The sequence below is a fragment of the Dama dama genome, chromosome 24, assembly GCF_033118175.1.
Source record: "Dama dama isolate Ldn47 chromosome 24, ASM3311817v1, whole genome shotgun sequence".
In the NCBI taxonomy this organism is placed as follows: domain Eukaryota; kingdom Metazoa; phylum Chordata; class Mammalia; order Artiodactyla; family Cervidae; genus Dama; species Dama dama.
The window spans coordinates 64,724,775-64,752,726 of NC_083704.1; the positions used below are offsets into that span (position 1 = coordinate 64,724,775).

The 27,952-nt window shown below is 46.5% G+C and overlaps 1 protein-coding gene across 1 annotated transcript; it reads right to left on the bottom strand.

Annotated features, from left to right (window-relative positions):
• LOC133045612 (histone-lysine N-methyltransferase PRDM9-like) lies at positions 1-27,802 on the bottom strand (the record flags this gene model as incomplete). Its single annotated transcript, XM_061127794.1, has 13 exons — positions 1-174; positions 3,856-4,113; positions 5,579-5,770; positions 6,471-6,524; positions 8,538-9,208; positions 10,884-11,077; positions 12,147-12,214; positions 12,993-13,264; positions 20,313-20,414; positions 21,247-21,403; positions 23,148-23,197; positions 27,357-27,464; positions 27,766-27,802. Coding segments are annotated over 13 exons (2,337 nt in total), but the record flags the coding sequence as incomplete, so codon positions are not given.
• Positions 27,803-27,952: the final 150 nt, after the last annotated feature.

A 27,952-nucleotide genomic window follows, 5' to 3' on the forward strand; every position in this document is an offset into this window, starting at 1 on the left:
TCACGCAGGTGGCGGGGAGGCCGTTCCAGATGGTGGTCTGTGCTGAGAAGGACACAGGACACGGGGAGGCAGGGGCTGACGGGCGGCGAGCCCAGAGAGGCGCCTTCTTGGAGGAGGGGGGATGCTCAGACGGAACTGCATCTGAGCGCGGAGCTCCAGCGGCCCGGCCGGTTGCTGAGGAGGGCAAGGCCGGGGCTCGGCCTCAGGAGCGGTGCATCTGGCCTCTGGTAGAGTTTCTGCTCCCCAAGGACTGGGGTTATTGTCTGTCTCCTCACCGCTGTCCCGTGCCTGGAACACGACCTGGCCAGAGGCAGGTGCTAAGCAAATATCTGTGAATGAGTGGACGGTCCGAGTGTGGAGATGCACAGGACAGGCGGCGTCAGGCTGCAGAGTGGGGGTTAAGTAGATTAGGAAGCCAAGCAGGGAGAGAGGCATACAGGGTTTCTGAGTCCGGACTCCCAGCCCCCTTGGGCTCAGCTCCACCCAAGCCAGTCTGTTCCCCAGACCCTCTGTTTTCTATGGTACATTCCCTCTGGCCTTCACTCACCTGCGTGTCCTGCCCTGCATGACTTAAAAGCAGCTCCAAGTCTGTTCCTCCCACCTGTACCTGTAGCCTCTTTATGCTTAAGCTGTGGGATCCCAAGGGCGCCCCCTGAGATGGGGCCCCTTCCCTGCCCGGGGACGGTTGCTCCTTGTCTGTGCCGTGGACTCTGCTCTCTGCAGTTGTCTGCCTGTTCGGGTCTCTGCCTGACCCAGGGCCGGGAGTGTTCATGGGTCGGTATGTCCCTGCTGATTCTAGCAATCCGCCAGGCTGAGTCCTGCTGGCCTGCATCGTGACACTGCCATTTACTGGTGACACAGGGCCCACCCTGGAGCACCGCTGAGAAGGTGCTCACTGGTCTCAGCTGGACCTCACTGTTGGGCCAGGAGCCAGACAGTCAGTGCTGCTGGTGCCTGTGGGCATGGCTGCCATCACAAGCCTTCTCCTTGGGGCTCAGCGGCTGAGCCATCAGGGTGTGTGCAGAACGCGCTGCAGACCGGCCCAGGGGGCCAGCGCTGGGCCTCAGCCAGAGAGCGGAGGCACCGACGTGGTGCCTGCCCTCCATTAGGACACTTTCCAGCCTCCTGGGCTCTGTTTTGTCCGACCTTCGAGGAATGGGTGGAGCTGCTGCGCTCATCCTGGCCCACCCGCTCCAGAGCTGCCCTCACAGACCTCTCCTGCATTGGGATCTGACCAGTACATTCCTGGTCCCAGCACCAAGCCAGGGCATCCCAGGGCCCCCTCAGTTAAGGGGTCAGGGGAAGCAGAGCCGCTTTGTTTAGAGCTGGAGGGGGAGTCGTGTGGGTAGAGTTCTCATTTCCTCCAGCGACACTTGAGGCTTATGGCGCCCAGGGCTCCCAGCCAGCCTGTGGGCCGCCGTGGGGCCCCGTCTCCTGTCGGCCCCTCTTCTGACTGCTTGGTCCATGTTCTGACTGCTCGGACTTGGTGCTCCTGGGTTGAGTGTCTATTGTAATTGGCTAGGGTCTGTTTTTTTTTTTTTAATCAGTATTTTTTTTTTTTTTTTTTAAGTATAGCTGGTTTACAATGTGTTAATTTCTGCTGCACAGGTCAGGGATACACTTATACACATATATATGTTCTTTTTAAAAATATTCTTTTATAGTTCATCATTGGATACTGAATATTGTTCTCTGCTATGCAGCAGGGCCTTGTTTATCCATTCTACTTATAAAAGCTACATCTGCTGACCCAGCCTCCCACTCCATCCCTCCACCGCCCCCTCCTCCTCGGAGAGCGCAATTCTGTTCCTTCTGTCCCTGAGTCCATTTCTGTTTCATGTGTGTGTGTGCTCAGGTGTCTGTTCTGTCCTACTCTTTTTGACCCCATGGACTGTAGCCCACCAGGCTGTTCTGTCCATGGGATTCTCCAAGCAAGAATTCACTGCTGAGTGAGTGCAGGCTCGTGGTCACTCTGGTCTGTCACAGATCTCTCAGAGGCTGTCTGCTGTGAGTACAGGCTCATGGTTGCTTTAGTCTGTCACTGACCTCTCAGAAGCCATCTGCAGGGTGAATGTGGGCTCTTGGTCACTCTGGTGCACAGTTTCCACAGGGCTGTCGAGAGGCACCGTGTGGCTGCCCCAGCTGGGGGCAACCTATTGTGCTCTTGCTGCCCCCCTAGCTATGTCTGGAGAACGCTAATCCCAATGACAAGCTACTTTCCGACTTCAGCTCACATGCCAGGAACTAGTCTTCCAACCTAAGCAGGTCACTCGGGGTTTCCTGTGTTAGTGCTCACAGCTCACATCCGCTAGAGGGTGGGCCGGATCTGGGGACACATGTCCTCTGCTACTAAAAGTGACATTAGACTGTGCTCCCAGGGATGGACCACAAGGGGTGATGGGAGAACGTCTGCCCTACCTACTTGGAGGCACTGTGCCCCCAGCCCCTGCCTTCTCCCCATTCAGGTACAGAATGTGGGAGAGCAGGAGGGGGTACCTGGGTCTCCAGTGAGACCCTCTCAGCAAAGCTGGGCCCGGGTCAGGCTTGGAGGGTGTGATAGAGAGATTGCTGGACAGGACTGCACATTTAGAGGGCCTCCTGCAGTGCAGGTTTCAGGGCTAGATAGCAGCTAAGTGCAGAGCATGGTGGCTGAGCTGACGGCGGTGGATCCTGCAGGCTGAACGCTGAGCCCTGAACGTTGGAAGGTTGTCTGGAGTCACAGGACGTGCTTGCTCTCTCTGCTGAGATGATCTCAATGGGGACACAGGTTCCCCCTCTTACTCTCTAGAAGCTATCAAACTGAAGCCACTCCTCATGGTGAACTCTGAGGAACCTCAGGAAAGAGAAGAATACCTGCTTTCCAGCAGCCATCAGACTGCAGCCACTCCCCACTGTGATCCCCGAGGAAACTCCGGAAGGAGAAGTCAGGATGCTGGTCCCAGGTGGTAAGGTGTGTATCAAAGGGGATGATTTCAGCGAGATGGCTGGTGCATCTTCCCACACACAGAAAAGTGCTAAGTTCCTTACCTGTAGATGCTGCCCCCTGGTTTTGAAGTCCTAAAAGATTTGTACTGTATAAAACAACTGTCAACACCTGTATTATAATATTATTATGTCTATCCATATGAAGTAGAGACTTTCCAAAGAACTTCAAACACAAATCTCAACATTCAGAACACTGGCACCAGTGGTGGGCACTCCCCAAAAGATGCAACTACTGGGGCAGTTAGAACAGTCATCACCCCTTTTCCCATGAGATTGTGGAATGGACCCTGTGACTGGAAATTGTTTCAAGGAAGAACAAAATCTGACTCCATGTTGAATGTTTTACTTTAACCTTTGCTTCCTGTTGGTGTGTTTGCTACAGGGATACTGTCCATACATAATGGCCTGCCTCAGGAAACCCCGCCCCTCTGCCTCTGTCCAGGACCTGTCCACCTGTGGATGGCTACAGGAGGGAGAACGTAACACATCTCCTCCCGAGACTGGCCATTCCAGCAGATATTTGCCAGATTAATGGCCTTTTTACTTTATTTCCTCACTTCCCAGCTTTGTGTTCTATGAAAGACACTGGCATCCAGACCCTGACAAGATGGTTGCTTCAAGATATTAGTCTGCTATCTTCTCAGTCTGCCAGCTTTCCAAGTAAAGTCATCTTCCTTGCCTCAGCACCTCACCTCTGATTTATCACCCTGTTGTGAGGCATGGGAAGGTCAACAGGGTCTCACTTCCACTTCCTGAGACCCAGGTGGGCACTGGGGGCATCAGCCCTCCCCCTGGGGTCCAGAGAGGGTGTCCTGAGTGCACAGGGCCTAACTGGTCAGTGAGGCCGGCCCTTGTCCACAGTGCACTGACCTGCTGCATGGTATCGGGTTCCCTGGCATCCAGCTCCCCCATCGCCAACCCCAGCTTGGTGTCTTGGGAGCCCCTGACTGGCGGGCACCCAGCAGGTGAAAGCTGCATGCCCAGCGAGAAGGAGGAGAAGCCGGTGGGGCAGGGGTACAGCATGGAGTGTCCAAGGCCCCTCTGCTCCCCCAGGAATACCCAGCCCCGCCTGCTGTGGCCTTGCTCCTCTTTAGTGTCTTTGTGGCTGATGTTGCCAAACACCTTCCTCTGGAAGAGAAGGCTCCATGACCATGCAAGGGGTGGAGGTGAGGAGGTGCTGTAGCCCTAAACCCAGAGAGCTTCAGAACTAACTTCCCTGAGCCCTGAACGTACTGCCTGTTACATCTGTACCAACCGAGGCCAGATCCAGCCATATTCTCTGTGGAAACACTTTCCATGTCCAACAAGAGAACGAAACTAGGCCAAGATCTGGGCAGATTCTCTGTGGAAACACTTTTCTGTCCAACAAGAGAGGACTTGTTAACCCACAGCTGAACCCCGAGACGTGGGACGTGCTGTAACTGTGGAGACTGCAGGGAAGGTGTTTGAGAGGCTTCTTCCCGGGCGGCTCCCCGAGGCCCCTGGAGTTACTGGGCCCAGAGGGGGAGCACTCATGCTTCTCTCCTCACTGCAGGCCAGACGGTGCCCCCAACCACACAGCCCTACTCCTCCACCGCCCTGAGTTCAACAGAAACCCCCCGGTCACGAGGCCAAAGCGCAGTCTTCTTGGTAAGCAGAGCAGAGGCCGGTGGGAAGCTGCGTGGAGGCTGAAAACTTCTTTGTAGAAGAAAATCACGGACGTGTGTTCCCATGTGTGGTGGCTGGTTGCTGCAGTAATTGATGTTCCCCACACATTTATGGGTGGGTTTTAGTTTCTGTATTTTCTAAGTTTCTTCTTTTTTAAACAGCTACATATTATGAGAAGATTTTGCAATCAACCATGAGCACTTGCAAAATAAGATCTTATGTTTTGCCTTTTCCTAAAATGTCACAGTTTTCTATGGTGACAGATGAACCGCCTCCTACTTTTAAGTGTTCATTTAATTGGCTGTGCTGGGTCTTAGCTGTGGCATGCAGGGCCTTCAGTTGCAGCATGTGGGAAATAGTGCCCTGACCAGGGATTGAACGTGGCCCCCTTTGTTGGGAGCTGAGTCCTAGGCTCTGGATCAGCAGAGAATGCTGCGATCTCCTACTTAAAGCAAGGTTATTTATTTATTTTGGCTTGCTGGGTCTTCGCTCCTGTGCGGGCTTGTCTATGGCTGTCGGGCGTGGGGGCTGCTCTCTCGTTTCTGTGCTGAACTTCTCCCTGTGGCGGCTGCTCTGGTTGGGAAGCAGAGACTCTAGGCTCTTGGGCTGCAGTAGTTATGAACGGACTTAGTTGCTCCACGGCACGTGGGGTCTTCCCAGATCAGGGATTGAACCCGTGTCTCCTGCATTGGCAGGTGGATTCTTAACCACAACACCACCAAGGGAGTCATTCCCCTCCCCGCTTTCTGCCAACATCCCATTTTAAAAAAAGGCTATAAATAATCTGTTTAGTAAGTTTTCAGGAGTCTGAGCTCTGAGGTCAGCGTCTGGGTGTCATTCTCCCAAAGGCATCTTGGCTTCAGATACTGGCTGGGCCCATGAGTCCAGTAAGTAGGGCAGGTCTGGTGGCTGAAGACAGGCTTGGCCTCTGGAGCTCTGCCCTCACCGACTCACCCAGGGTCCCTGAGCCCCGGCAGCCAAGCAGAGCCGCGCGCAGGCGGGGCTGGTACAGCCACGGGGCCGCCGTGGTCAGGGTGGAGTGTGCGATGGAGGCAGCTGGCTGTCCGTCCCGTGACTGCTGGTGTCCTGTGTGACCGTGCAGGGCAGTCACGATGTCAGGTGGGGCCTGGCCACTGTCCTGGGGACAGGATGGGACCTCAGAGAGCTCGCATCCCCACTCCCCATCCCCCAGCTCCGCTTCAGATCATGGCTTGTGGCTGCTGGCAGCTCCCTGGGCTGGGAGGCTGTGTAAAGCACCAGCCTCCTTGCTCAAGGTCAGCTGAGACCCCCAGCTCTGGGGTCACACACCATCTGTGCCACCATCCAGGTCATCCCACTTCTGTGAGGGAGGGCCTGTGTGGGGCTTGGGTGATGGGGGATTTGGGGGTGTTGTGGGCTGACCCCAGGAGTCAGCTTTTTGAGGGGAGGGGAGCGGAAGTGAGGGGAGGGAGAAGGTTTGACCTGCTCAGCCTTCCAGGGGATTCCAGGCCCAGCTCTGGTGGGAGGTGCAGGTGAGAAGCCCCTGCAGGTTTCTGGGTCCCCATCGTTTTTCAGCTGAAGCCCCTTTGACTAACCCACCCCTAACTCTCCCTCCCGTGGACCTGGCCTGAAGCCACAGAAGATGGGGAGTTTACGTGGCTTCCCTTCCTGTAGGGAAGCCAACCCACAGACAAACACGTTCCTTTAAGAAAGCATAGAAACTGGAAAATAATAGTGGGTGGTTATTACTGACGCAGTTCATGTAGAGACGCTTCACAAGCCTGGCACATGGAGGGGACTGAGGGCTGTTGCCCCGAGTCCTGGAGTTCGCATCCTCCGCCCCCCACCCCATGGCCCACTCTCCCCTTGGTGTCTTCTGGTGGCCGGGCGGACTTCAGCCTGCTGAGCCCCTTCTGGAAGGATCAGGCCAGGACAGAGGTCATTCACAGAGGGGAGGGTGTGGTCGACCTTAAGAACCCCATTGTCCCCACTCTGTGTTGGAGCTCAGTTGCGGGTCTGAGCAAGCGTGGCTTCCTGGTGCTGTCCCCACCCTCACTCACCCAGGGTGGGGGGGCTTTGTGTCCACCTTGTCCCCTCGTGCAGCCTGGTCACCCCGGGACCCGTGCTGTGTGTGCATCTGCCCTGCTCACAGCGCACCCCGGGGCCCATCAGACTTCACTCATGACAGGGAAGTGTAAGGATGAACTTTTCCATGGTTAAGAATTTCAAGGTCGCGATAGCGTTGCCCAGGGTGAACGGGCACAGGCAGGAGGCCCATGCAGAGAGAAGCCGCGGTGTGGGCTTCAAGGACCCTCCGTGTGGGGGTGGGATGGGGGCGGACAGGGGTTTTCTGCAAACGCGGCTCCAGGCTCTGTTCTCGGCAGGGTGACGACTGTGGGCACTGCCTGTCTGTGGAAGGGCCCTGGGGCTGCCCAGCCCAGCAGGAACGGCAGGGGTGGGAAGGGAGGTCGGCCTCCCTTAGCACCCCTGACCTCACAACCCCTCATCAGGGCAGTCCACTGCCTAATCGGCCCCTTCCTCGTCTAGCTCTGAAGACCTGGAAGGGTGGGGGCTGGAGGACATGCAGGAACAAAATTCTGTAAAGCAATTATCCTTCTATTAAAAAATAAAAAAGATTAAAGAAAAAACACAAAGGAAAGCAAAGATGTGGCTTGCATTCTCAGCCAGCCTCTGGCAGATTACGCCTCTGCTTACGCATCAGACCAAAATGCTGGTGCTCCCACCTCATATCACAGATGAGAATAGAGACACAGAGAGGTTGAGGATCTTGCCCCAGCTCACACAGCTGCTGGGGGCAGGGCTGAGAACTGGATTCCTGTGGTCGCATCTGGAGTCCAGATGCTGTGATGACCCTGAGGGAGCAGAAGAGACCAGATGGCCCATGCTGAGCCAGGCGCACGCACACACACACACGTGCACATGGCCTTCACCTTTGCGGCTACAGAAGTCAGAGGGAACCAGAGGGCCACCAGGAGAGGCCAAAGGAGAGTCGGTGTCTATAAGGAGGAGAGGCCCCACTTCCCAGGAGGCCGGGGAATCCCTTTCCTGGTGAGTCTGACTCCACTCTGCATTCCTCTCCCTGGACCCAGGAACTGACTGTCCAGTGACCTAACTGAGTTGGCTCCAGAATTATGCCTTCCCAGGGGTTCAGCTACGACTGGACTCCACTACTGTCAGTGATAAGGGGGGAATGAGTACATAGTCTGGGCTTCAGATTTGTTTGGAGACAAAATTTATTAGAAGAGGAGTCCTAAAAAACCACGAAAGCAATTGGCATGAACATGTCCAGAACACTTAAGAAACCCTCTGCTGCCTCCTCTCCTGTCATGAAGGTGGAAGGTCTATTTAACAAGTAATTTTGTGCTTATCACACTCTTTCTTTAAAATATTTATTATATATTAATTTATTCGGCTGTGCTGTCTCTTAGTTGCAGCCTGTGGGAGCTAGTTCCCCAATCAGGTATTGAATGTGGGTCTCTGCATTGGAGTCTTGACCCCTGGACCACCTGGGAAGTCTCTCCTCATACTCCTGGGGACAGTAACGGGTCACAGACCTCCTCTGAGGCCCCCTTAGAGCTGAGGCATGGGGTGGCTGCAGTAATCCTCCTGTGGCCAAGGTGTGGTTTGTTGGTCATGACTCACTCACACTCCCTGCAGACATAGGGCTACTCCCCTGTGTGTGTCCTCTTGTGTCTGATGAGGATTGACTTCCGACTGAAGCTTCGCCCACACTCCCCACAAACATAGGGCTTCTCCCCTGTGTGTGTCCTCTGGTGTGAGTTGAGATTTGACTTATCATTGAAGCTTCGCCCACACTCCCCACAAACATAGGGCTTCTCCCCTGTGTGTGTCCTCTGGTGTGAGATGAGATGGGACTTCTGAGTGAAGCTTCGCCCACACTCCCTGCAAACATAGGGCTTCTCCCCTGTGTGTGTCCTTTGGTGGGTGATGAGGACGGACTTCTGACTGAAGCTTCGCCCACACTCCCCGCAAACATAGGGCTTCTCCCCTGTGTGTGTCCTCTGGTGTCTGATGAGATGAGCCTTCTGACAGTAGCATCGCCCACACTCCCCGCAAACATAGGGCTTCTCCCCTGTGTGTGTCCTCTCGTGTGTGGTGAGACTTGACCTGTCCTTGGAGCCTTGCCCACACTCTCCGTACGTGAACCTCATAATCCCTGCGACCCCTGCCCCCATGAGCAATGTGCCTGTATCCTCTGGATTCAGTTTCTGGCTTGTGCTGAGCTCGTCTTTCATTCTCTCATGCACCCCAGAACCCCCCATTTGTCCTCCGGGTGAGTAGGAAGAGGCCCTTGAAATCCTCTTCAGCCTTATGCTTTTCAGCAATTGTTGGGGCCTGTCCTTGGCCTCCTGATCCTCAGGTTTGTCGCTCGGGCTGTGTGGATCTGAATATCGCTGATTTTGATTGCCTGGGTAGGGATCCTCTGGTTGGAGGAGGTCTCTTTCACTCAGGAGGGTCTGAGAGGGGTGACTGCGTTGGGTGTGTTGGCTGAGGAATTTCTGACTGGAGAAGGCCAGAGAACAGGAGGCACATGGGTGGATCTTGGGCTTCGGTTCTGCTGAAAGAGGAAGCTTTTTGTCAGGTAGCTGGTTTGCCGTGGTCAGGCTTGCCTCACTAATCATCTAAGTGTTGACAGTGCACGACTTGTCTCCCATCGGGTCTCTTTATAGTTCACGTTTCCACTCCACTCTTATTCTCTACATCTACAGAAATCCAGGAAGTTGGTGTCAGGGGCCTTTTCTACATATCACCCAGATAGGGACCTTCGAGCAGCATCAGAGGCAGCATCTCTCCTGATAGAGGTGGATCTGTAGGGAATTTCCCTGCGTGTAAGTGTCAGAAATATCATGTCACAATGGCCACAGGTATTTACCCTACTGAGGGATAAGACTTGATGACTTAGGTGAAATCCCCTGAGTGGCTCCCTGTGAGGGGAAAGGGTCTATTAAGTTAGGGGCGCCTGGCCTGGAGCTCTCTGCATATGGGAGGCAGCACAGGGGGTGGTTACAGCAGGTGTGGGTAAATCTGACTTTGTGGCTCCTTGTTCAAAGGGCAGCCTTTGTGCCGATCTCTGCAGGAAGTGGGTTTGAGACTGGATGAGACCGAGTGGCCCAGGTCCCACTGACTACAGGTCTCTGGCCCCTGCTGCCCAAACAGGTTCACAAATTGCTCCTCTCTCCGTTTCCCATAAATCAAAAAATAAAGGCATACCCTTTCTCCAGCTTCACCAGTACTCATACCTCATTTATTTCATTCAGTCTTAGTCCATTTAACGTGCACTAGGAAGCCCTATTTAAAAATACATCTCCAGCCAGACTCTTCACACCCTCACTCCCGAGCATATTAAGCTAGCCCACTCTCCCCTCATGTCTGGCAATGAACTGACTTCTGAGGGGACTCCCTGCTGCTGTCTCTTCCCAAAAATGAACCAAAGCTTCATCTTAGCACATAGAACATGCCGCTTGCAGCTGAAAGACGTGCGGTTGTTCTGTGTCACCCAGGAGGACCCCTGGGGCCTGCATGTGGACAAGGCCCTGAGGCTTCCGTGTCCCGTCCAGCCTCCTTCCTCTCCCTCTGTGCTTCCTCCCACGACCCCTGGCATGGCCTCTCTTCCAGGCCTTGAGTCTGAGGCACTGGCTGCTCCCCTGCCTGGAATCCTTTCCCGCAGGTGTTATCTCTGCAGAGGCCCTGCTGCACCGTCCTGCACCACACCCCACCCTCTGCTCACGCTGACCCGAGGCACGTTCCCTGCGCTGGTTTTCCTCAGAGCACCAGCCCCTGTCTGGAGTGAAGCCCCTGCTGCCCCAGGGCAGTGGTTCTGTCTGTTTCGGTGCATGGAGCCCCGTCTGGCACAGAGTGTGAACTCACATGACAACAAACTGGAACAGTAACTGAATGCACATTACTGCACATGTGTTGCTGAGAAATGGGAGGAAATGAGGAAGAAACAGGTAAAGGGCAGAAAGCTGGTAGGTGCTAGAAATGTTGCTTTTTGCTTCTAAGCCTTTCAGTAGAAGGTGATGTTACCCATTATTTTGCATGAAATATTAAAAATTAGAACTAGCATTTTTAATATAATAATTTTTCCTAACCATCATATGACAAGAATCAAATTCTGAGGCATTTTAATTGCAACTCAACTGACTTTGGACTGGATTGTACTGTGCTTTGAAATCGGACCACGGAGGCTCCCAGGATGGGGTCGGTGCTGGAAGAGGGCTGACACTCACCTCTCCCGGCCGCGAGCTCACTCTTCCCCCTGCTGTTCCGCTTGATGCCAAGGTCCTGACCATACTCGTCCCCATACCAGACCAGCATCTCACAGCCCGGCCTGACCACCTGGCAGGTTCGGTAGAAGATCTGCCCGTGATACTGGAAGGCCACCAGGTTCTGCTCCTTGTCGTCCCGGGCACAGTTCACATACCTGGGGGCGAGGCCAGGAAAGGGAAAGAAACCTCAGGTGATGAGTGCCCTCCACTCTCCGACCATGCCCAGCTCCTTGCCTTCCACCTCTGGGGCTGCCCCTCATGTGGACCTTCTGTTCACACCTTCGACCAGGCCATGTGAATTCCCATGCTTTTCTCTCCTTACCTAATTAGCCATTTTTCCAGAGCCCAGTTCCAGACTCATCTCCACCTGAACTGTCCTTGAGGCTGGTGACATCCAGCTCCTCTAAACTTTGAATTAAGTTCTCTTTCATCCATAGAACTTGGTGCTCCTTGGCTAACACACAGCCCTCAGCACTCACCCCAGCCTGCCTTCTCTCCCAAGGCTATCTCCCATCTCCCCACGTGTATCCAGGGTCCTATTCACTTCCCCACCCCCTCCCACGGAAACTTGGAGAGAGCGCTGATATAGCTTGAGACACAGAACAGTAATTGTTTGTTCACTGTATGCCTGCCCTGATGAAAGGAGAGGCCTTCAGAGAATGGCCCCATTCAGGGCCATCCTGCCGCCCATTCCTTCCGAGGTCTCAGGGCCCACTTCTCACTGGAACCAAGCCTGAGGAGGTTGTTGCCCACATAGTGTCAAGGTCTCCTGTATTCGGTTATCCTGGCACTGTGTAGTTACTCAAAGATAGAAAAACTAAGGTTACTGTTCCTAAAATCAATTGGCTAATGTCTGTCTGCAGCATGTTCTCCAAAAGGACATGGGTTGTGTGATCTGCTTCAGTAACGAAGCTCAGTGTCTAAACTGAAACATAAAGTGCGTGGTAAGTGTCCATTAAGTGAGTTAAAGTGTCCCTGGTCAATCTAGACTCCTCAAGTTGTTTTCAAGTCCACTAGTTTGTTCAGCATACAGACATCTATCCTGACAGCACACGCCATATTTTTATTTCCTTCTTTCTAGTGTCTTTTGAAATGAAAGAGAATGATATGGAGGGAAAAGAGGAAAGAAGATGTGAAAGCTTTTGAGGGAGCCGGGTGAGAAGGAAAGGGGCGTGGGATGGAGGGAGTCTCAATGTCTACACACTGCAGACTCACTGCACTCACCTCATCCAGTTGGCCCAAGACGTGTCCTTTCCATCCACATACTCGTAGGAGTTCCTCCCTTTGGTGATCTGAGTGTCAGAGAAAGAGTTACAAGCTTTCCTCTTTCTTTTATTTTTTCTTGGTAGGAAGCAATAGAAGAGCTATTTCCCTCTGTAGTCATTGGTGCTTTTCAGCCTGCATGGATTCACCTGCCAGTCGGACCACACGGTAAGCCCTTTACTCATCATTCCAAGTCTGAGTCTCTTGGTTCATTGAAGGCAAGGGCTCCACAAGGGAGGAGTCACTTCTGTGTGTCTGTACTACTGTGTTCCCACCTCTCCTCAGACCTTTAGATAGAGGTCCTGAGTGTGTGTACACTGTGTTCCCACCTCTCCTCTGACCTTTGGATAGAAGTCCTGTGTGTCTGTAGACTGTGTTCCCACTTATCCTCTGATCTTTAGATAGAGGTCCTGAGTGTCTGTACACTGTGGTCCCACCTCTCCTCTGACCTTTGGATAGAAGTCCTGTGTGTCTGTAGACTGTGTTCCACCTCTCCTCTGATCTTTAGATAGAGGTCCTGAGTGTCTGTACACTGTGCTCCCATCTCTCCTCTCATCTTTAGATGGAGGTCCTGAGTGTCTGTACACTGTGGTCCCACCTCTCCTCTGATCTTTAGATAGAGGTCCTGAGTATCTGTACACTGTGGTCCCACCTCTCCTCTGACCTTTGGATGGAAGTCCTGTGTGTCTGACTGTGTCATTGCTGACCATGTTATCACCATGTGCGTACTCGCATGTAGACATGAAGTACCCCCCACCACACACAATTGGTTAGAGGCCAGAGGACAGAGAAACGGGTGCTTCTCACCAGCCAGGCGTATCCACTGTTGGCGGCCTCTTCATCGTCTGTGATCTGGCCCTCATAGGGGCCAAAGTACAGGCCCAGCGGCAGATCGGACGCCTCGTTCCACACTCCAAGCCCAGCGTCAGGGATGCCCGACAGTCTGATGCTTAACCCAGGGGGCAGAGTGAGGGCTGAGCGGTTGGCATGCCCCTTTTCCACTGCACAGTCCTTTACAAAGGTTGGGGGCCCATGGGCAGCACAGCTGTCGATGAAGAAGTTCTGACACTCCTCACAATCTGAAGGTGAGAACAGGGATGAGAGGAGGTATAGTGATGTTGCTGGTCGTAACGACCTCCTCGAAAGAACTGGGGCACTCATGGTGTTAGGGGAAGCACACTGGTTGATACCGCCCACCCTGGTCAGGCACCATAGTAACCATTTGCATGAGTTGTTTTATGACAGGAGATCCTGATAAGGAATATGGAACTAATAAGCCACCACCAACCGAAAGAGTTCGGGAAAGATCAAAAGGAGACACCGCATGTTTGTCCACTTCCCAGAATCCCTCTCGCTAGCATCCACCTTGGCTGAGGGATGCGTCAGCCATCAGGAAAGACTCTGAATTAAAATGATTCGCCAAAGACCACCCGGAAAATAATCCATCACCATAAAACCTGAGACTGTGAGCCACGAGGCAGAGCAGTTCTCCTGGGTTCCCTTACCTCCTGCTCTCCACTCAGGTGCCCTTTCCCAACAAAATCTCTTGCTTTGTCAGCATGTGTCTCCTTGGACAATTCATTTCCGAGTGTTAGACAAGAGCCCAGTTTTGGGACTTGGAAGGGGTCCCCCTTCTTGCAAGAAATGGCGACTCTGGTGGGACTCTTCTTTGCTGAGACTGACATCCTGACACTCGGGGTACTCAGGGGCCAGCTTGCCTGCCAATGGGCCAGACCCAGTGGCTGCAACTGGGACCTTTTTGTCCCTGGTCTTCTCCTGATGCGGACAACTGGCCAGAGTGCCCCGACCGGTAAGGAACAAGAGACTTTGTTGACCTCTCCCCTTCCCTCTCTCTTTCCTCTCCCTAGCCCTTCCTATCCTTCCCATTTTTTCTAGTCCCCTGGTCCTGGACGCAGGAATCTGGTTGAAGGGCCTCAGCTTGAGCTGAGGATTGGAGACCTATCACCTCCTCTTGGCAGAGAACTCAAATTTTCTGGTCTGGTTTCTGGTAGGGCCGGGTTCCAGTCCTCCCTTCTCTGGAAGCCCAGGGAAAAGTCCCGTAACGCCTGGGTGTCTGCAGGTGGCAGGAGACGTCTGTAAGGCCACCCCTTTTGTCCCCCTTTCCCGCCTCCTCCTCCTTCTTCTTTCAACCTGGCTCTCTTTCCTCCTTTTGAAATCTTTGAAGACATCTGAAGTTTTGTGTCTCTATGGAAGGTTTTCTGAGAGACTGTATTCTTGTATTTAAGGGAGTGTCTGATGAGGACTGCCAGGTTTATATGTGTGTGTTTTAACTCTGCTCTGTGTTGTGATTTGTGATGTCCATTTTGCTTTGTCTGGCCACCATTTAGACCTGCTGCCATTTTGTTAGAACTTGATTTTCTTTCCCTGTGCCTTGAGACCAGGGCTCTCAGGAACACTTATATAGACCATCTCTAACTCCTGAGACTGAGAGAAAAAGAAAAAAAGCCTTTAAAAATGTTATTTATTTCAACTTTTTTATAAACTAGTAAATTTTATATTGTAATATCTAATTCATGACCAAACTTAGAAAATGAAGCTAGATCTTGCACTGTGTCTGTCTAAATATGTTTTGGTATGTCTTTGTCTCTGGGTAATATTTTTTAGGTTAATTTGTAAATTAGCTCTATTTAATTGGCTTTAAAAAAGGTAAGTGCTTACAAATCAAATAATTCTAAATTAAATAATAAATTCCAGGTTTAGATGAACTGGGAAATATTCAGTAGTAAATACCTGATATTAATGTTTGTTTGTTGACCTATCTAATATAGACATGTCTTAGAGTAATTAACATCAAGTAGAATATTTTCATTGTACCTAGGTTTAATATAAGTTAAATATTATACCTCTTACAAGTTTGTCAACAAGGAAATTACCTCGAGTGAAAACACTTCTAAAAAATGTAAATGAGGTATGAGTTTGTATATAAACTCTATTAAGAATAATTATTCTTTAAAAATATCTGTCTACAATAGTCTCCCCAGATTGGCGTAACTTGAATTTCTAAGAGTTGTGCTAAACTAAGTATTGGAAGTCTATTAAATAATTATGTCATTTCCAAATGAAATAAGATTTTGAAACATTTACTACTAAACACTGATTTCCTTTTACAGAAAAACTAAAGAGATTTGGGACTATAAATGAATAATGTTTGATGCCATCCTAAAATGTTTTAAGAAAGCCAGGGTTTTAGAAATTATCACTGGTATTTATGCTCACCAATCTATAAAATGCTAATATAAAAGTTAGCTCTTTTTTGCTAAAGGAAAGCAGGAAGTGTGCTTTCAGTAAAAAAGTATGAAAAAATACTAAAAAGAGTTATGCATGATCAGAATTTTCTAAAATTGGATTACAATTAGTTAGATAAATGGATTTTGTTAGGAATGACAGGGTCATAAGAAAACTGGTTAGAGCCACTTAGGTCCAAGATGGCGGAGCTGACTTTCACTAGACCTTGAGCCTTGGTATTTGCACCCATTGTGACATATCAACAAGCTAAATGATACACGCATCAACACTGACTAAATCTGACCAAATGTTCTAAATGCTTTTAATTGATCTTTTCAATAAAACTTCCTAAATCGAATTCTTTTAGTGTTCCTTTGACATCTAGCTAACTTTGGGGTGCTTCAGAGGGCCCCTGAAACATCCCAAAGAGAGATATTAAACTGTGTTTATTTGGTTGGTTAAATTACATGAAAAAGATTATCAAATGAGTAATAAATCTGCTCATGTTATAATGTATGATAAAATTACTAATACAGATATCCTAGAAATTATATGGAGTTCTTAACATTTTGATATGTCTTGGTGTTCTAATTAGAAACCTGACAACTTCACAAAAGTTAACAAAGGACTGAATGAACCAGCGAATATGCTTATAACTTATGGTTTCTATCTAAAAAAATTACAGGTTTGAATCTTGTGTTTTCCGGGAGTAAGGAAAACCTTCCTCTCAAACTAATTATGAAAATAATTTGGTAAAATTATACGTTATGAACAAAACAATTATATTTTCTCTCTATCTGACTCCTCCAGAAATTTGAAACTCTTAGGTTTCCAGTAAGTTAATCAAATGAGCTAGGAAGGTTATCTCACTAACAGGTAGAAAAATCTCAAGGAATTTTTGAGACCTTAAAAAGGGAAGAGTTCACCTAGATTTGTTAGACAAAATCTGTGATAAGCCTTTGGTGTGAGTTTCCCAGCCCTGTTTTATAGTAAAAGTTCAGTCTGAGATTCTATAAATGTTTCAGCAAAATAAAAAGTCTATAAACAATTATGGTTATATAAATCATTAGACCAAAATTAGTGAGAACAGACCTGTTTTGCAAACAAACTAGCCTTAATTTGGTTATATTTGATAAAAATGAGGGTAACTTTAGGAAAAAAAAAAAAGATATTTCAAAAAATGTTAAATCTCAGTTAATGGAGGTCTGCATGTAGTAAGACTCATTTCTTAGATAGTTCTTTGCTGTTATGTGATATTAATGTAAAATTTAATTGAATTCTTAAAGAACACCCTAAGTTTGTTTCTGAAGCTTATCTCAGTAATCTATCTTTGGATGAAGATCAGATGCCTCATGACCTGCAACCAGGACTAGAAAAAGACATAATTTAGGAGACTGTCTCCAACCTGGATAGAAGGGCTTTTTATCAGGTACTCTTAACTAGCTCATGCACAATGAAACTGAAGGAAAATTAACTCTTAGATTAATTCCCACTTCCAAAGGCCCCTACACTGGATTGGTCTATAGAAAAGACAGCCGACCTGATCTCACCTTCAAATGATGCTCAAACAGGAAAACTACACTACACCAGGATGAAAAGACAACTACATCAGAGGTACGCAGCTTGCCCAAGATGCTGGATCTGCTTTGTATGATCATTTATAATGTTTTCTTGACTTCTTAGACCTTTGCATATAAATCAAATGCTTTTCTATCATAGGCCTGATCCTATGCTAGTTTTAGAAATCAATCCAATTTTTGGGTTTGTGGCCAATTACCTGTATCTAATTCTGGGTTACCTTGGTAAATTTCTCTACTATAAGACTCTAACTGGTTGGCCCTGTAAAAATTTACTTAAAAAAAAAAAAAAAATAGTCATATTCAGGTCACTGTGATGCTACTAGACGGGATCCCCTCACTGGGCCAATTAATAATGCCTGCTCTGACTCTGGCCATAAATTTGAGCTTTTTTCTATTACTCAGGCTTAATCAGAGCAACAAGAAAAGTTTCAGCAAAAAAAAAAAAAATCTCCCACAATTATGAGAAGGATTTATATAGATAACACCAGGCTATGGTAATTTAGGTTTAAAGTCTCCTCTGTGTTGGAAACAATTAAATCATACTAAGGATAATCAGTCTAGTAACACTAAAAAACTGGGCTATGTGCCTTATAGACGGTGGTGCCAATGTATAATTTCCCTGAAAGATAAAGATTTGTACAGAGTAGACTAAGTCAGATGACCTGAGTTATATTGGGCTATGTGCCTTATAGATGGTGGTGCCAATGGATAATTTCCGTGCAAGATAAAGATTCATGCAGAGTAGACTAAGTCAGACGACCTGGGATATACTGGGCTACATCTAATGGAAGCTCTTAAGTCTTACTTGTGACTTTACTAATACTGCTGGCTATGCTCTTTGTATTTCACCTGTTTTACAAAACTGCTGTTTCTTACACTGCCAAATGTGTGACTGAGGCCTCTGATAAAATAATATATAGTTCCCTATGAGATCGATGATGATAACAGTGCAACTCTAGATATGAAAAAAAGCAACAAGAGGGAATGTCTTCCTGGACCGAGAGGCTAGTAAGACAGGTGGTCCAGAGAATTTTGGATACTGTTTAATGGCCTAGTCCAGTAACAGCACATTGAGTGGCCTGTGAACAAATCTTTGCCAAGCCTGAAAATGGACGACATTCTCAGCACCATGGGATAAAATGGTCATGAAATGCCCCCCTCAAAATCATGGTCAAGTTTATGAGCAAAAAGGGGTTCTGCCAACTGAAGATTGACACTTGCCATCTACATCTACAGAGATTAAATCACGGCCTGTGCAACTGCTGACTTTCAACAGCCCTGAAAGGAGTTCAGGGTGAAAATCAGGAATGAGGCACTCGGTGCTCTGAGAAAATCTGGCAGAACAGGCCTTCAGATAGTTAGATATTTTCAAGAGATTTTATGAGTCCCAATTCTTGCATCTTCTCATACCTAGAGAAACACTGACGTCAGTAATGGTGCCATCTGCTTTGGCTATTAAGGAAAATTTTACAACTAAAAGTCAAAATAGAGTACTCAGCTATGGTTCAGACATCCTGGAAAATAACCAGGTGTTACTATGGGTGTAATTTCAGATTAGACGTTATATTGCTAAACACTTGAGTTTTCTGAGTCGTGTCAGGCTTAGATGCCACCATTCTCAAAACAATGTCTGCTGGATGCTAATAACTTCTACTTTACTTTTTATAAAACTAGACAACTGGCCACCTGGCTAAAAGTCTCCGTGAAGTGCCAGGACTAGACTGGGTTTCAGGCCTGTTCTTAAAAAAAAGAGATTTATTTTGTCTATTAAAATTCCAGTTATCCCTCCTCCAGCTACTACTAATTGGGTCTGTTACAACAAAATGGCAGACCAAGAGATTGAGATTTTAATCATACAAGGCTCAGATCTAGGACTTAGAACTCAGGAATACTTCCAAGTCAGTGTCTCTTCTCCAAGCTGAGGCGGTCCTATGCCCCATTTTGACAAAAACTTATCACAGTCATAGTTGCCCTGTTCCCTAAATTAAAACTGAGCAGGACTCTGTGGGTGGCGACTCTGGAGTACAGATCTGCTGTGTGTTCCCCATTTCTTATCTGTAAGATATAGGCTTCATTCAGCCTCCTTGACCTTCCCTGAGTTCCAAAGGGTGGATTCAAATGATTGCAGATCAGGGAAGGGAGAGAATACAGAAACAGGAGGAACAATCAAATGGTGGTACAGCCTTGAGACAGGGTCCTGGTTCCTACTCAAAGAAATATGCATAACAATGTCTTTTGAGTTCTTCTACAGAGCTGGAGCCACCACCCAGGTGGAAGATGGTAACTTCAGACTAAACACAAGATTCCTGGAGCACAGCTCTGTTCCTTCACCACCAGCCAAGCAAAAAAAAAAAAAAAAAAAAAAGTCACAAACCCTGCAGCCCTCACTCCAAATGTTGCCGCCTATTTCTGGGGACCAGTGATGACCATCCTGTAAGGTCTCCTGTTTGGCCCCTGTCTATTTAATCTCTGAGAGGCGCCAACAGTTTCAAACTAAATTGCTGTTATTACAAGAGTAAAAGCTGGTTTCAGATATAGAACACCCCAACTTAGATCAGGTAGAGAGAGACTTCTGCTCTGCTAGGCAGGCCTATGCCCAGGCACAGCAGGAAAAATTTACAGAAGAAAGAGACCTCCGCCCCAATTCCCAAGAAGCATCTTGAGTATAAAGTCTCTCGGGGGGAAGTTGTTAGGGGAAGCACACTGATTGAAACTGCCCACCCTGGCCAGGCACCATAGTAACCATTTGCATGAGTTGTTTTATGACAGGAGATCCTGATAAGGAATACAGAACTAATAAGCCACCACCAACCGGAAGAGTTCGGGAAAGGTCAAAAGGAGACACCACATGTCTGTCCACTTCCCAGAATCCCTCTCGCTAGCATCCATCCTGGCTGAGAGATTCGTGCGCCACCAGGAAAGACTCTGAATTAAAATGATTCGCCAAAGACCACCCGGAAAATAATCCCATCACCATAAAACCTGAGACTGTGAGCCACGAGGCAGAGCAGTTCTCCTGGGTTCTCTTACCTACGGCTCTCCACCTGGGTGCCCTTCCCAATAAAATCTCTTGCTTTGTCAGCATGTGTCTCCTTGGACAATTCATTTCCGAGTGTTAGACAAGAGCCCAGTTTCAGGCCCTGGAAGGGGTCCCCCTTCCTGCAACAATGGCATTTGGCCTCGATCCTGCACCCCAAGTCATAGAGGAAGGGGATGACCGGGGGACCAGATGGTGAGGTGAGGTTAGTGGACCAAGGCCTCGTAGCCCCTTCTCCATGAGTGGGCCAGCGGGGTCACTCACAGAGGTAGTCGTCATCCTGGGGCTCGCTGACCTCTTGGTACACGTGGCCCTTTCTTTCCCGTAGACTGTACCTCCTCACTCCAGTCTCCTTTCTTCTGAGTTCTAAGATGGAGAACAGAAGCTAAGCAAGGCTGATGGGGTCTGGGGAGTTAGTCCCTGTTTTATCAGAAAGTGTGAGTTCTCCTACCTGTCCATCTATACACTTTGTTAAAACTTTCTTACATGTATTTTTCAAACTTTTACTTTTGTAATTTTATGTTTTAATGTTACATTATTTATTTCTTGGCCACACTGCATGGCTTGTGGGATCTTAGTTCCCTGACCAGGAATGGAACCCACACCTCCTGCAGTGGAAGTGTGGAGCCTTAACCACTTCACCCCCAAGAAGTCCCTTCTCTATACTTTTTTTCGTTTCTCTTTGACTACTGGTTCAGGAGACTGAGGCTCCACTGACCACAGATGCCCAGTTCAGTGATAGCATCCTGCACTTCCCGTTAGTAGGTTTAACTTCCAAACCTTCCTACTTAGGAAATAGTTCACCGACACATCTACTCAGAAAACATATGTTAAGGGCACATGACATGTAAGGGCACATGAGCAGAGATCTGGGCATAAACACTAACAAAGCACGGATCCCATCATCACAGCTGGATTTATTGAACTACTTGTAGATGTCAGACTTTTGCATTTAATGTAAGACTTTCAAGCATCGTATGTGTTATGTATCCGTATCTTCACTTTCCAGATAGCAATCGGGACCTCAGAAAATGTATAAGATTTTCCCAAGGCCCCAGTGCTAACTTCATGTCTCAGATGAGTCCACCTTAAACCCATGCCTACCCAAAGTCCATGCCACACACCTAGGTCATACTTATTAGTTTTTCTACAGGGATTAGAGGAACTAATTAGAGGAACTCCCCAAAATTTCTCTTACCGACTTTTTGTCTGGGGTGCTGTCCAGGGGTCCTTGCTTTTCTGTGATGGGGCACTGGTTTCTGAGCCTGCTTGGAGCCACTTGTCTTCAGCGATTTTGCTGCTTCCGGCAATTCCTTCAAACTAGATTCCTTACTTAATGGTGTCCTGGACATTCTCTTCCATGTGAGTAAGAGACAACATGCATTTCTTTAGTTCTTTAGGACTTTATGAAGTGTTTTCACATGCATGATTTTAGTTAATACTTTGACAATTCTTAGAAATACCTGATTTGGAGGGGGGTGGGTCTGAACACTGGAGTGTAACAAAAGGACCTAGGTGGATAGTGAATCAAAGCTAGAATTCATATCTTAAGGTTCTTCCCCTTCAACTTTCTGCATAAAAGTGAGAGCAAGGGAGGAAGAATAGCTGGAGGTCAGGGAAAGAAGAGGGTAAGAGCTCGTAGAGAGAATCGGGGGTGTTCTATTAATTAGTGGCCCTTTGCTGGATGAGGAAGTATGGAAAATTACAGAGGGGACAAAACACATCTGGAAAATAAGGTGACAAAGCAGTGAGATTAAGAAGAGAAAAGATGATCGGCAGAAACACATTTAGACAATATAGAAAATGAGATGAGAGTTGCAGGTTGTCATGTCCTGTAGACAATGTTTGGAATTAAAGTAGCTGGTCTCATCAGTTCTCCTTGAACAAGGCTGTATGACTAGCTGGTTCTACTCATTTTCCTGATCCATTCATTGGTATACAGGCTAATTCTTAATATTATAGTGGACATGAAATTTAATAACCTTCAACAAATTGTTGTGTGAGCTATTTAACACAGTAAGAACGTGAGCGTACATCCCTGGTATCAATTTATTCCCTAAACTGCATCTATATTTGAAGTCTAGCTCACAGACACTATCTTCAGCATTCTTTGGCCTTTCTACTCCTAGATGAATGCTTAAATGTGGAGTCACTCATTCACAAAACATTCAGGGGTCCTTCAGGGGCTTTGAGCTGGGCCTGGACTTCTGAGAATGAATGGGTGTGGGCTAGGCTCCCAAAGCTCACAACACAGGGGCAGGCTAAACACATGATTCCAAACAGGAGAGTCGCCTATTAGAGCTCAGAGGGGGAGCTGTTACTCCTCCTGCAAGAATGAGCATTTGAAATGATGCCCAGATGATGAGTTTCTACTCAAAAGTGGGTAATCTATGTGACGTCCTTCTGTTATTTTCTTATTTGTTGCTTTTCAGTCATAAACCTGAGGCCTCTCAGGGTTGCAAGTTGCTTCCTCTTATTGGAGTGGGAGGCTCTGAGGTAGGGATCCTGTCTCCTTCTTCATCTTGGACTGTCCACTCTACAAACTGCCCAACATGTCCTTAAGCTTCCCTTAGTCAGATGTCTCAGCATATCCCTCCCTAGCACAGCACAAAAGAACTGAGGTTGAAAACATCTCTCAGATGAATGGTATAAAGATGTATGAATAAGCTTCATAGAACTGTGGGAGTTTTAATCAGTTTGTAAGGGGCTTAGAGAATGTGCATTGGTCTAGATTGCACTATCAATGATACTGTGATCTCAGGCATACAATCAAATGTTTTTTACCTCATTTTTGGATCTATAATGGTGATAGCTATATACCTACATATAGGTACTGTAGGATTGATTTAAGGTTTAGGTAAGTTTATTCACATAAAATGCTTAAAGTCTGAAATATTATGAAAATAGTGTAACAACAGAACCACCTACTACTGTTGTTGTTCTTACTAACTGTAAAGGTGGTGATGATATCAGACGGTGTGCTAAAGATCCAGGGCAGGAAGGCAGCCGTCTCCAGGATCTCTGTGTTTTCTTCTATTTTCACCTGTGACTGGATCCATGAGGAGGACACTTTGGCAACAGGATTTGGGAAATACTCACCTTCTGGTGTTTACTGTGGTCCACTCTGAAGGCCAACGAAGAAGGTTTACCTAAAAAATGGTGAGAATCAGGGTTTTGGTTGGTAAATATTTCCAAACTCTGGGTATTCTAACTAAGGAGACATAAATCCTAGCCAGAGAGTGACAAAGACAATGATTAGCAAAGGAGGAATGGAAGATGATTTCTGTATCATCAACTTCTATGCTTCCACTGGGAGCATTACATAATTTTCTTAAAATTAAAAAAAAAAATGAAATTTCATCTGTGCCTCATCTGATGTTCATAAACTAATAAATTTAGTAGCCTTTTATGACAAAACTACTCATCAATGTAGAAATACGAGGAAGTGACTGCAATATAATAAAGGTCATATATTGAAAGTCTACCTCTAACATCCTAGTCATCAGTGAAAAGCTGAAAACTTCTATGATCAAGAAAAAAAGGCAAGGATGCCTGATATCTACATTTCTGTTCACCATAATATTAGAACTCCTAGCCAGGGCTTTAGGTTAGAAATGGAAACAAAAGGTTTCCATTTGGAAAGAAAGAAGTAAAATTATGTCTGTTCACAGGGGCATGGTTTTATGTGCAGAAATATCTTTAAATCCACACACACAAAAATCCTGCACAGAAAGTTGCACAGTACAAAATCAACATTCAAATATCTTTCCATGCATGAAGAATGACCATTCCAGAAAGGAAAGGAAGAAAACAATCCTATTTATTTTTTATTTTTTTAAAGCTATACCGAACAGCTAAATTAAAAAACAATATATTTATTTTTATTTATTTGTTTGTGCCAGGTCTTTGTTGCGGCATGTGGGATCTAATTCCCTGACTAGGGACTGAACCCATGTTCTCCTCATTGGGAGTGTGGAGTCTTAGCCACTGGACAAATAATCTTATTTATAATAGTATTGAAAAGAATGAAGTAATTAGGAGTAAACTTAAGGAGATGAAAGACTTATATGTTGAAAAATACAAAATATTGCTGAAAGGAGTCTGACATAAATAAATAGATAGGTGTCTCATGTTTATGGATTTAGAGGCTTAATATTATTAAGCTGTTCATACTACCCAAGGCAATTTAAAGATTCAATGCAATTCCTATTAAAATCCCAATGGAATTTTTTTCAGATATAGTAAATCCACCCAACAGTTAACACGGAATCTCAGAGCACCCCAAATAGGCAAATCAATCTTAGAAAGAACAGCAAAGCTGGAGGCCTCTGATTTTAGAACATACTACAAAGGTACAGGAACCAAAAGAGTATAGATTTGGCAAAAAATGTATCCTTAGTCACTCAGTCTTCTTGACTTTTTGTGACCTTTTGGACTGTAGCCCACCAGGCTCCTCTGTCCAGGGGATTTCTCAGGCAAGAACACTGGACAGGGTTGCCATTTCCTTCTCCAGGGGATCTTCTTAACCCATGGAGTGAACCCGCATCTCCTGTGTCTCCTGCACTGAAGGCAGATTCTTCACCTGCTGAGCCACTGAGGAAGCTGGCTGGCATAAAGACAGATATGTCAATCAACGGAACAGAATAGACAGCCAGAAATAAACTCTTGGATACATGGTCTAATGATCTTCATCTAGGGTGTCAGGATAATGGGGAAAGTTTAATCCCTGTAATGAATGGTGCTGGGGAAATAAAATAACCATATGCAAAATAATGAACGTCTTACATGTTGAAGAAAAATCAATTCAGAATGGATGAAAGACCTAAATGCAAGACTTGATAAGACTCTTAGAAGACAACAAGGGTGAAGCTTCAGGTCACTGAATCAGCAATGATTTCTTAGATATGGTACCAAGTGCACAAGTATTAGGAACAAAGTACAAATAGACAAATGAGATTAATCTTAAAATCTCTGTGCAGCAAAGGACACTGAACAGAGTTGAAAAGGTCACCACAGGATGGTAGAAAATATTTGTAAAATATGCATCTGATAAGGGGTTACTAAGCATACACCAGTATGAAGGCTACATATAAGCCACGAAGAGAACCTGATTGACCATGATGGCACCTTGATATCAAATTTCCATGCTCCAGCATTGTAAGAAAACAAATTTCTGTGGTTTAAGGAATGCAGTCTGTTTTGTTATGGCAGTCTGAGCTGACTAACAGTGAGAGAAGGAATTGAATAGACATTTCTCCAGAGAAAATACACAAATGGCCAACAAACATATGAAAAGATGCTCAATATTACTAATCAATAGGGAAACACAAATTGAAACCTTCTGCGATGGGCAATATGTATAAGTAGACAATAGCAAGCTTGTTAAGGATATGGAGAAATTGGAACACTTATACACTATTGTTGGCAATGTAAAATGTTGCAAGCTTTCTAGAAAACAGTATGGAGTTTCCACAGAAAATTAGAACTGCTGTATGATCTAGGAATCCCACTCAAAAGTGTATTTCCATAAAAAGTTGAAAGCAAGTTATTGAATAAATAGTGGGCACATGAATGGTCATTGCCTCATTATTCCCAATAGGCAAGATGTGTAAGCAACCTAAATGTTCATTGGTGGATAAAAGATAAAGACTATATATAAGATATATATTATAGCTATTATATCCACATGCACACAACGGAATGTTTTGAAGCTTTAAAAAATAATTCTGTCACATGCTACATCATGGATGGGCCTTGATGATATTTTACTAAGTGAAATGAACCAATCAAAAATGAGAAATATTGCCCGATTCCACTTCTATGAGGTATCTAAATTAATCAAATCCATGGAAACAGAAAATATAATCGTGGTTGCCAATGGCTGTGAGGAGGAAGAATTGGAGAATTGTTACTCAGTGGGTTAGGGCTTCAGTTATGCAAGATGTAACATTTCTACAGATTTGTTGTACATCAATGTGTATATATATATCCCCGTGGCTCAGTGGTAAAAAATCCACCTGCAATGCAGGAGATGCAACAGATGCAGGCCCAATCCCTGGGTTGGGAAGATCACCTGGAGCAGGAGTTGGCAACCCACTCTAGGATTCTTGCTTAGAGAATCCCACGGACAGAGGAGCCTGATGGGCTACAGTCTATGGGTACGCAGAGTCAGACATGACTGAGCGATTAGCACTATGGCCACTAACACTAACATGCACATAGTTAGCAACAGTGTGCCATACACTCAGAAATTGTTAAAAAGGTAAATAAAGACGTGCAGGCGTGTGGTGAACCGAGGCGTATGTATTCCCTATGAAGAATCTCTCCTTATGTCAAAACCTTTGCAGACAACCAAATGTTTGCTTTTCATGTCCCTTTCACTAGTTTTAATAGCCTCAGGGAACAGAGGGACTTCCCTGGTGCACAGTGGATGAGAATCTGCCTGCCAATGCAGAGGACACAGGTTTGATGGCTGGTCCAGGAAGATTCCACTTAGTGCGAGGCAGCTAAGCCTGTGTTTCACAAAATATAGAGCCTGCATATGCTCTGCAACAAGAAGACACTCACCGCAACCAGAGAAAGCCCATGGACAGCAGCAAAGACCCAGTGCAGCCAAAACTTAATAAATAGTTTTTAAAAATCTGGGAGAACACAAATCCATAGATGGAGAATCATAGAACTATCTAAATTGTTTTCTCCAGTCTAGGCAGATTAACTCTTCTAAACTCTTTGAGCAGCAGAAGAGGAAGTGAGCTGCTCACCTCTATTTTATAATAAGTATACTTCATTTTATTTACCTGATGGCATCTCTGGTCAGTGAAATGTGGGAAAGATCATGGAGAATAAATAGTTCTCTCCAACCCTTTCCCAGAATCAAAATATAGAATTAGTTTAACCTTAGGGTAAGAAGATCATGGGTTTTGTTTTATATACATACATAAATAATATATCTTGACATAATATGTTAATCATATCTTCTTCGAAGAGATTTAATCCAATAACCAATGAGATTAGTAATAAATCTGTTTGGTGAATTTATTTCTAAGGTTTCTTTAACTGCCTTTCACTAAGAATGTTTAGCAAAAATAATTCTTTGTAAAAAGAATGATAAATTTTAACCATAAAACTTTTGAGAATTACACTGGAAAACCTAAACATTCATCTTCATTCAGGCTAATGTCAATATTCAGCCACAACCACTTCGGAATGCTGAAAATTATGTTTTCCCTACTACTGGCTGAGATGTAGTTGAGACCTAAGCCCAGGCTGGTTTCAGGAAGACACCTCCAAATCCTCCTGGCCTCTCACCTTGCTGCCTTGGTGTCCATTCTTCATCAGAATCCTCAGGGTCATCTACCTGGGGCTTGATGACCTGCCTGCGGTGATGCATGAAATCTGGTCGAGTGGCTCTGAAACCTGGAAAGAAGCAAAACATTTGTTCTAAGAAGGAGAAACAAAGCATAGAAGCAATGGGAAGTGTCACAAAGTCAAGGAAATCTGTAGGATGGGCTGGGGGAATCTAGAATAAGGCAAGAGGTGAGCTCTGCCCTGCAGGGTCAACCTCCTTTTGGTACAAAACTGTAAACATTTCCTTAGTCTCCACACAAAAGGGAACTGTGAGCAGATGAAGCTACCTAAGAGCTGGCCAAGTGAGCACTGAGGGTGAAGACCTGTTTCATGTTTCCCAGGCTCACAGGCACCCAGCACTTCCTGTTACCTATAGCAATCAGCACTTCATAGTTTCTTTTCATATTCCTATATCGGATTTTTTCCCATTCTCCCATCTCTTCCCATTGTTCCTTGGAGAAGTATACGGAGATGTCTTTGAAAGCATCTTTGGCCTAAGGAAAATAATAGATTTCATCAGTGATTTACTAATCTAAGTCAGACCTTAGAGCTGGGCC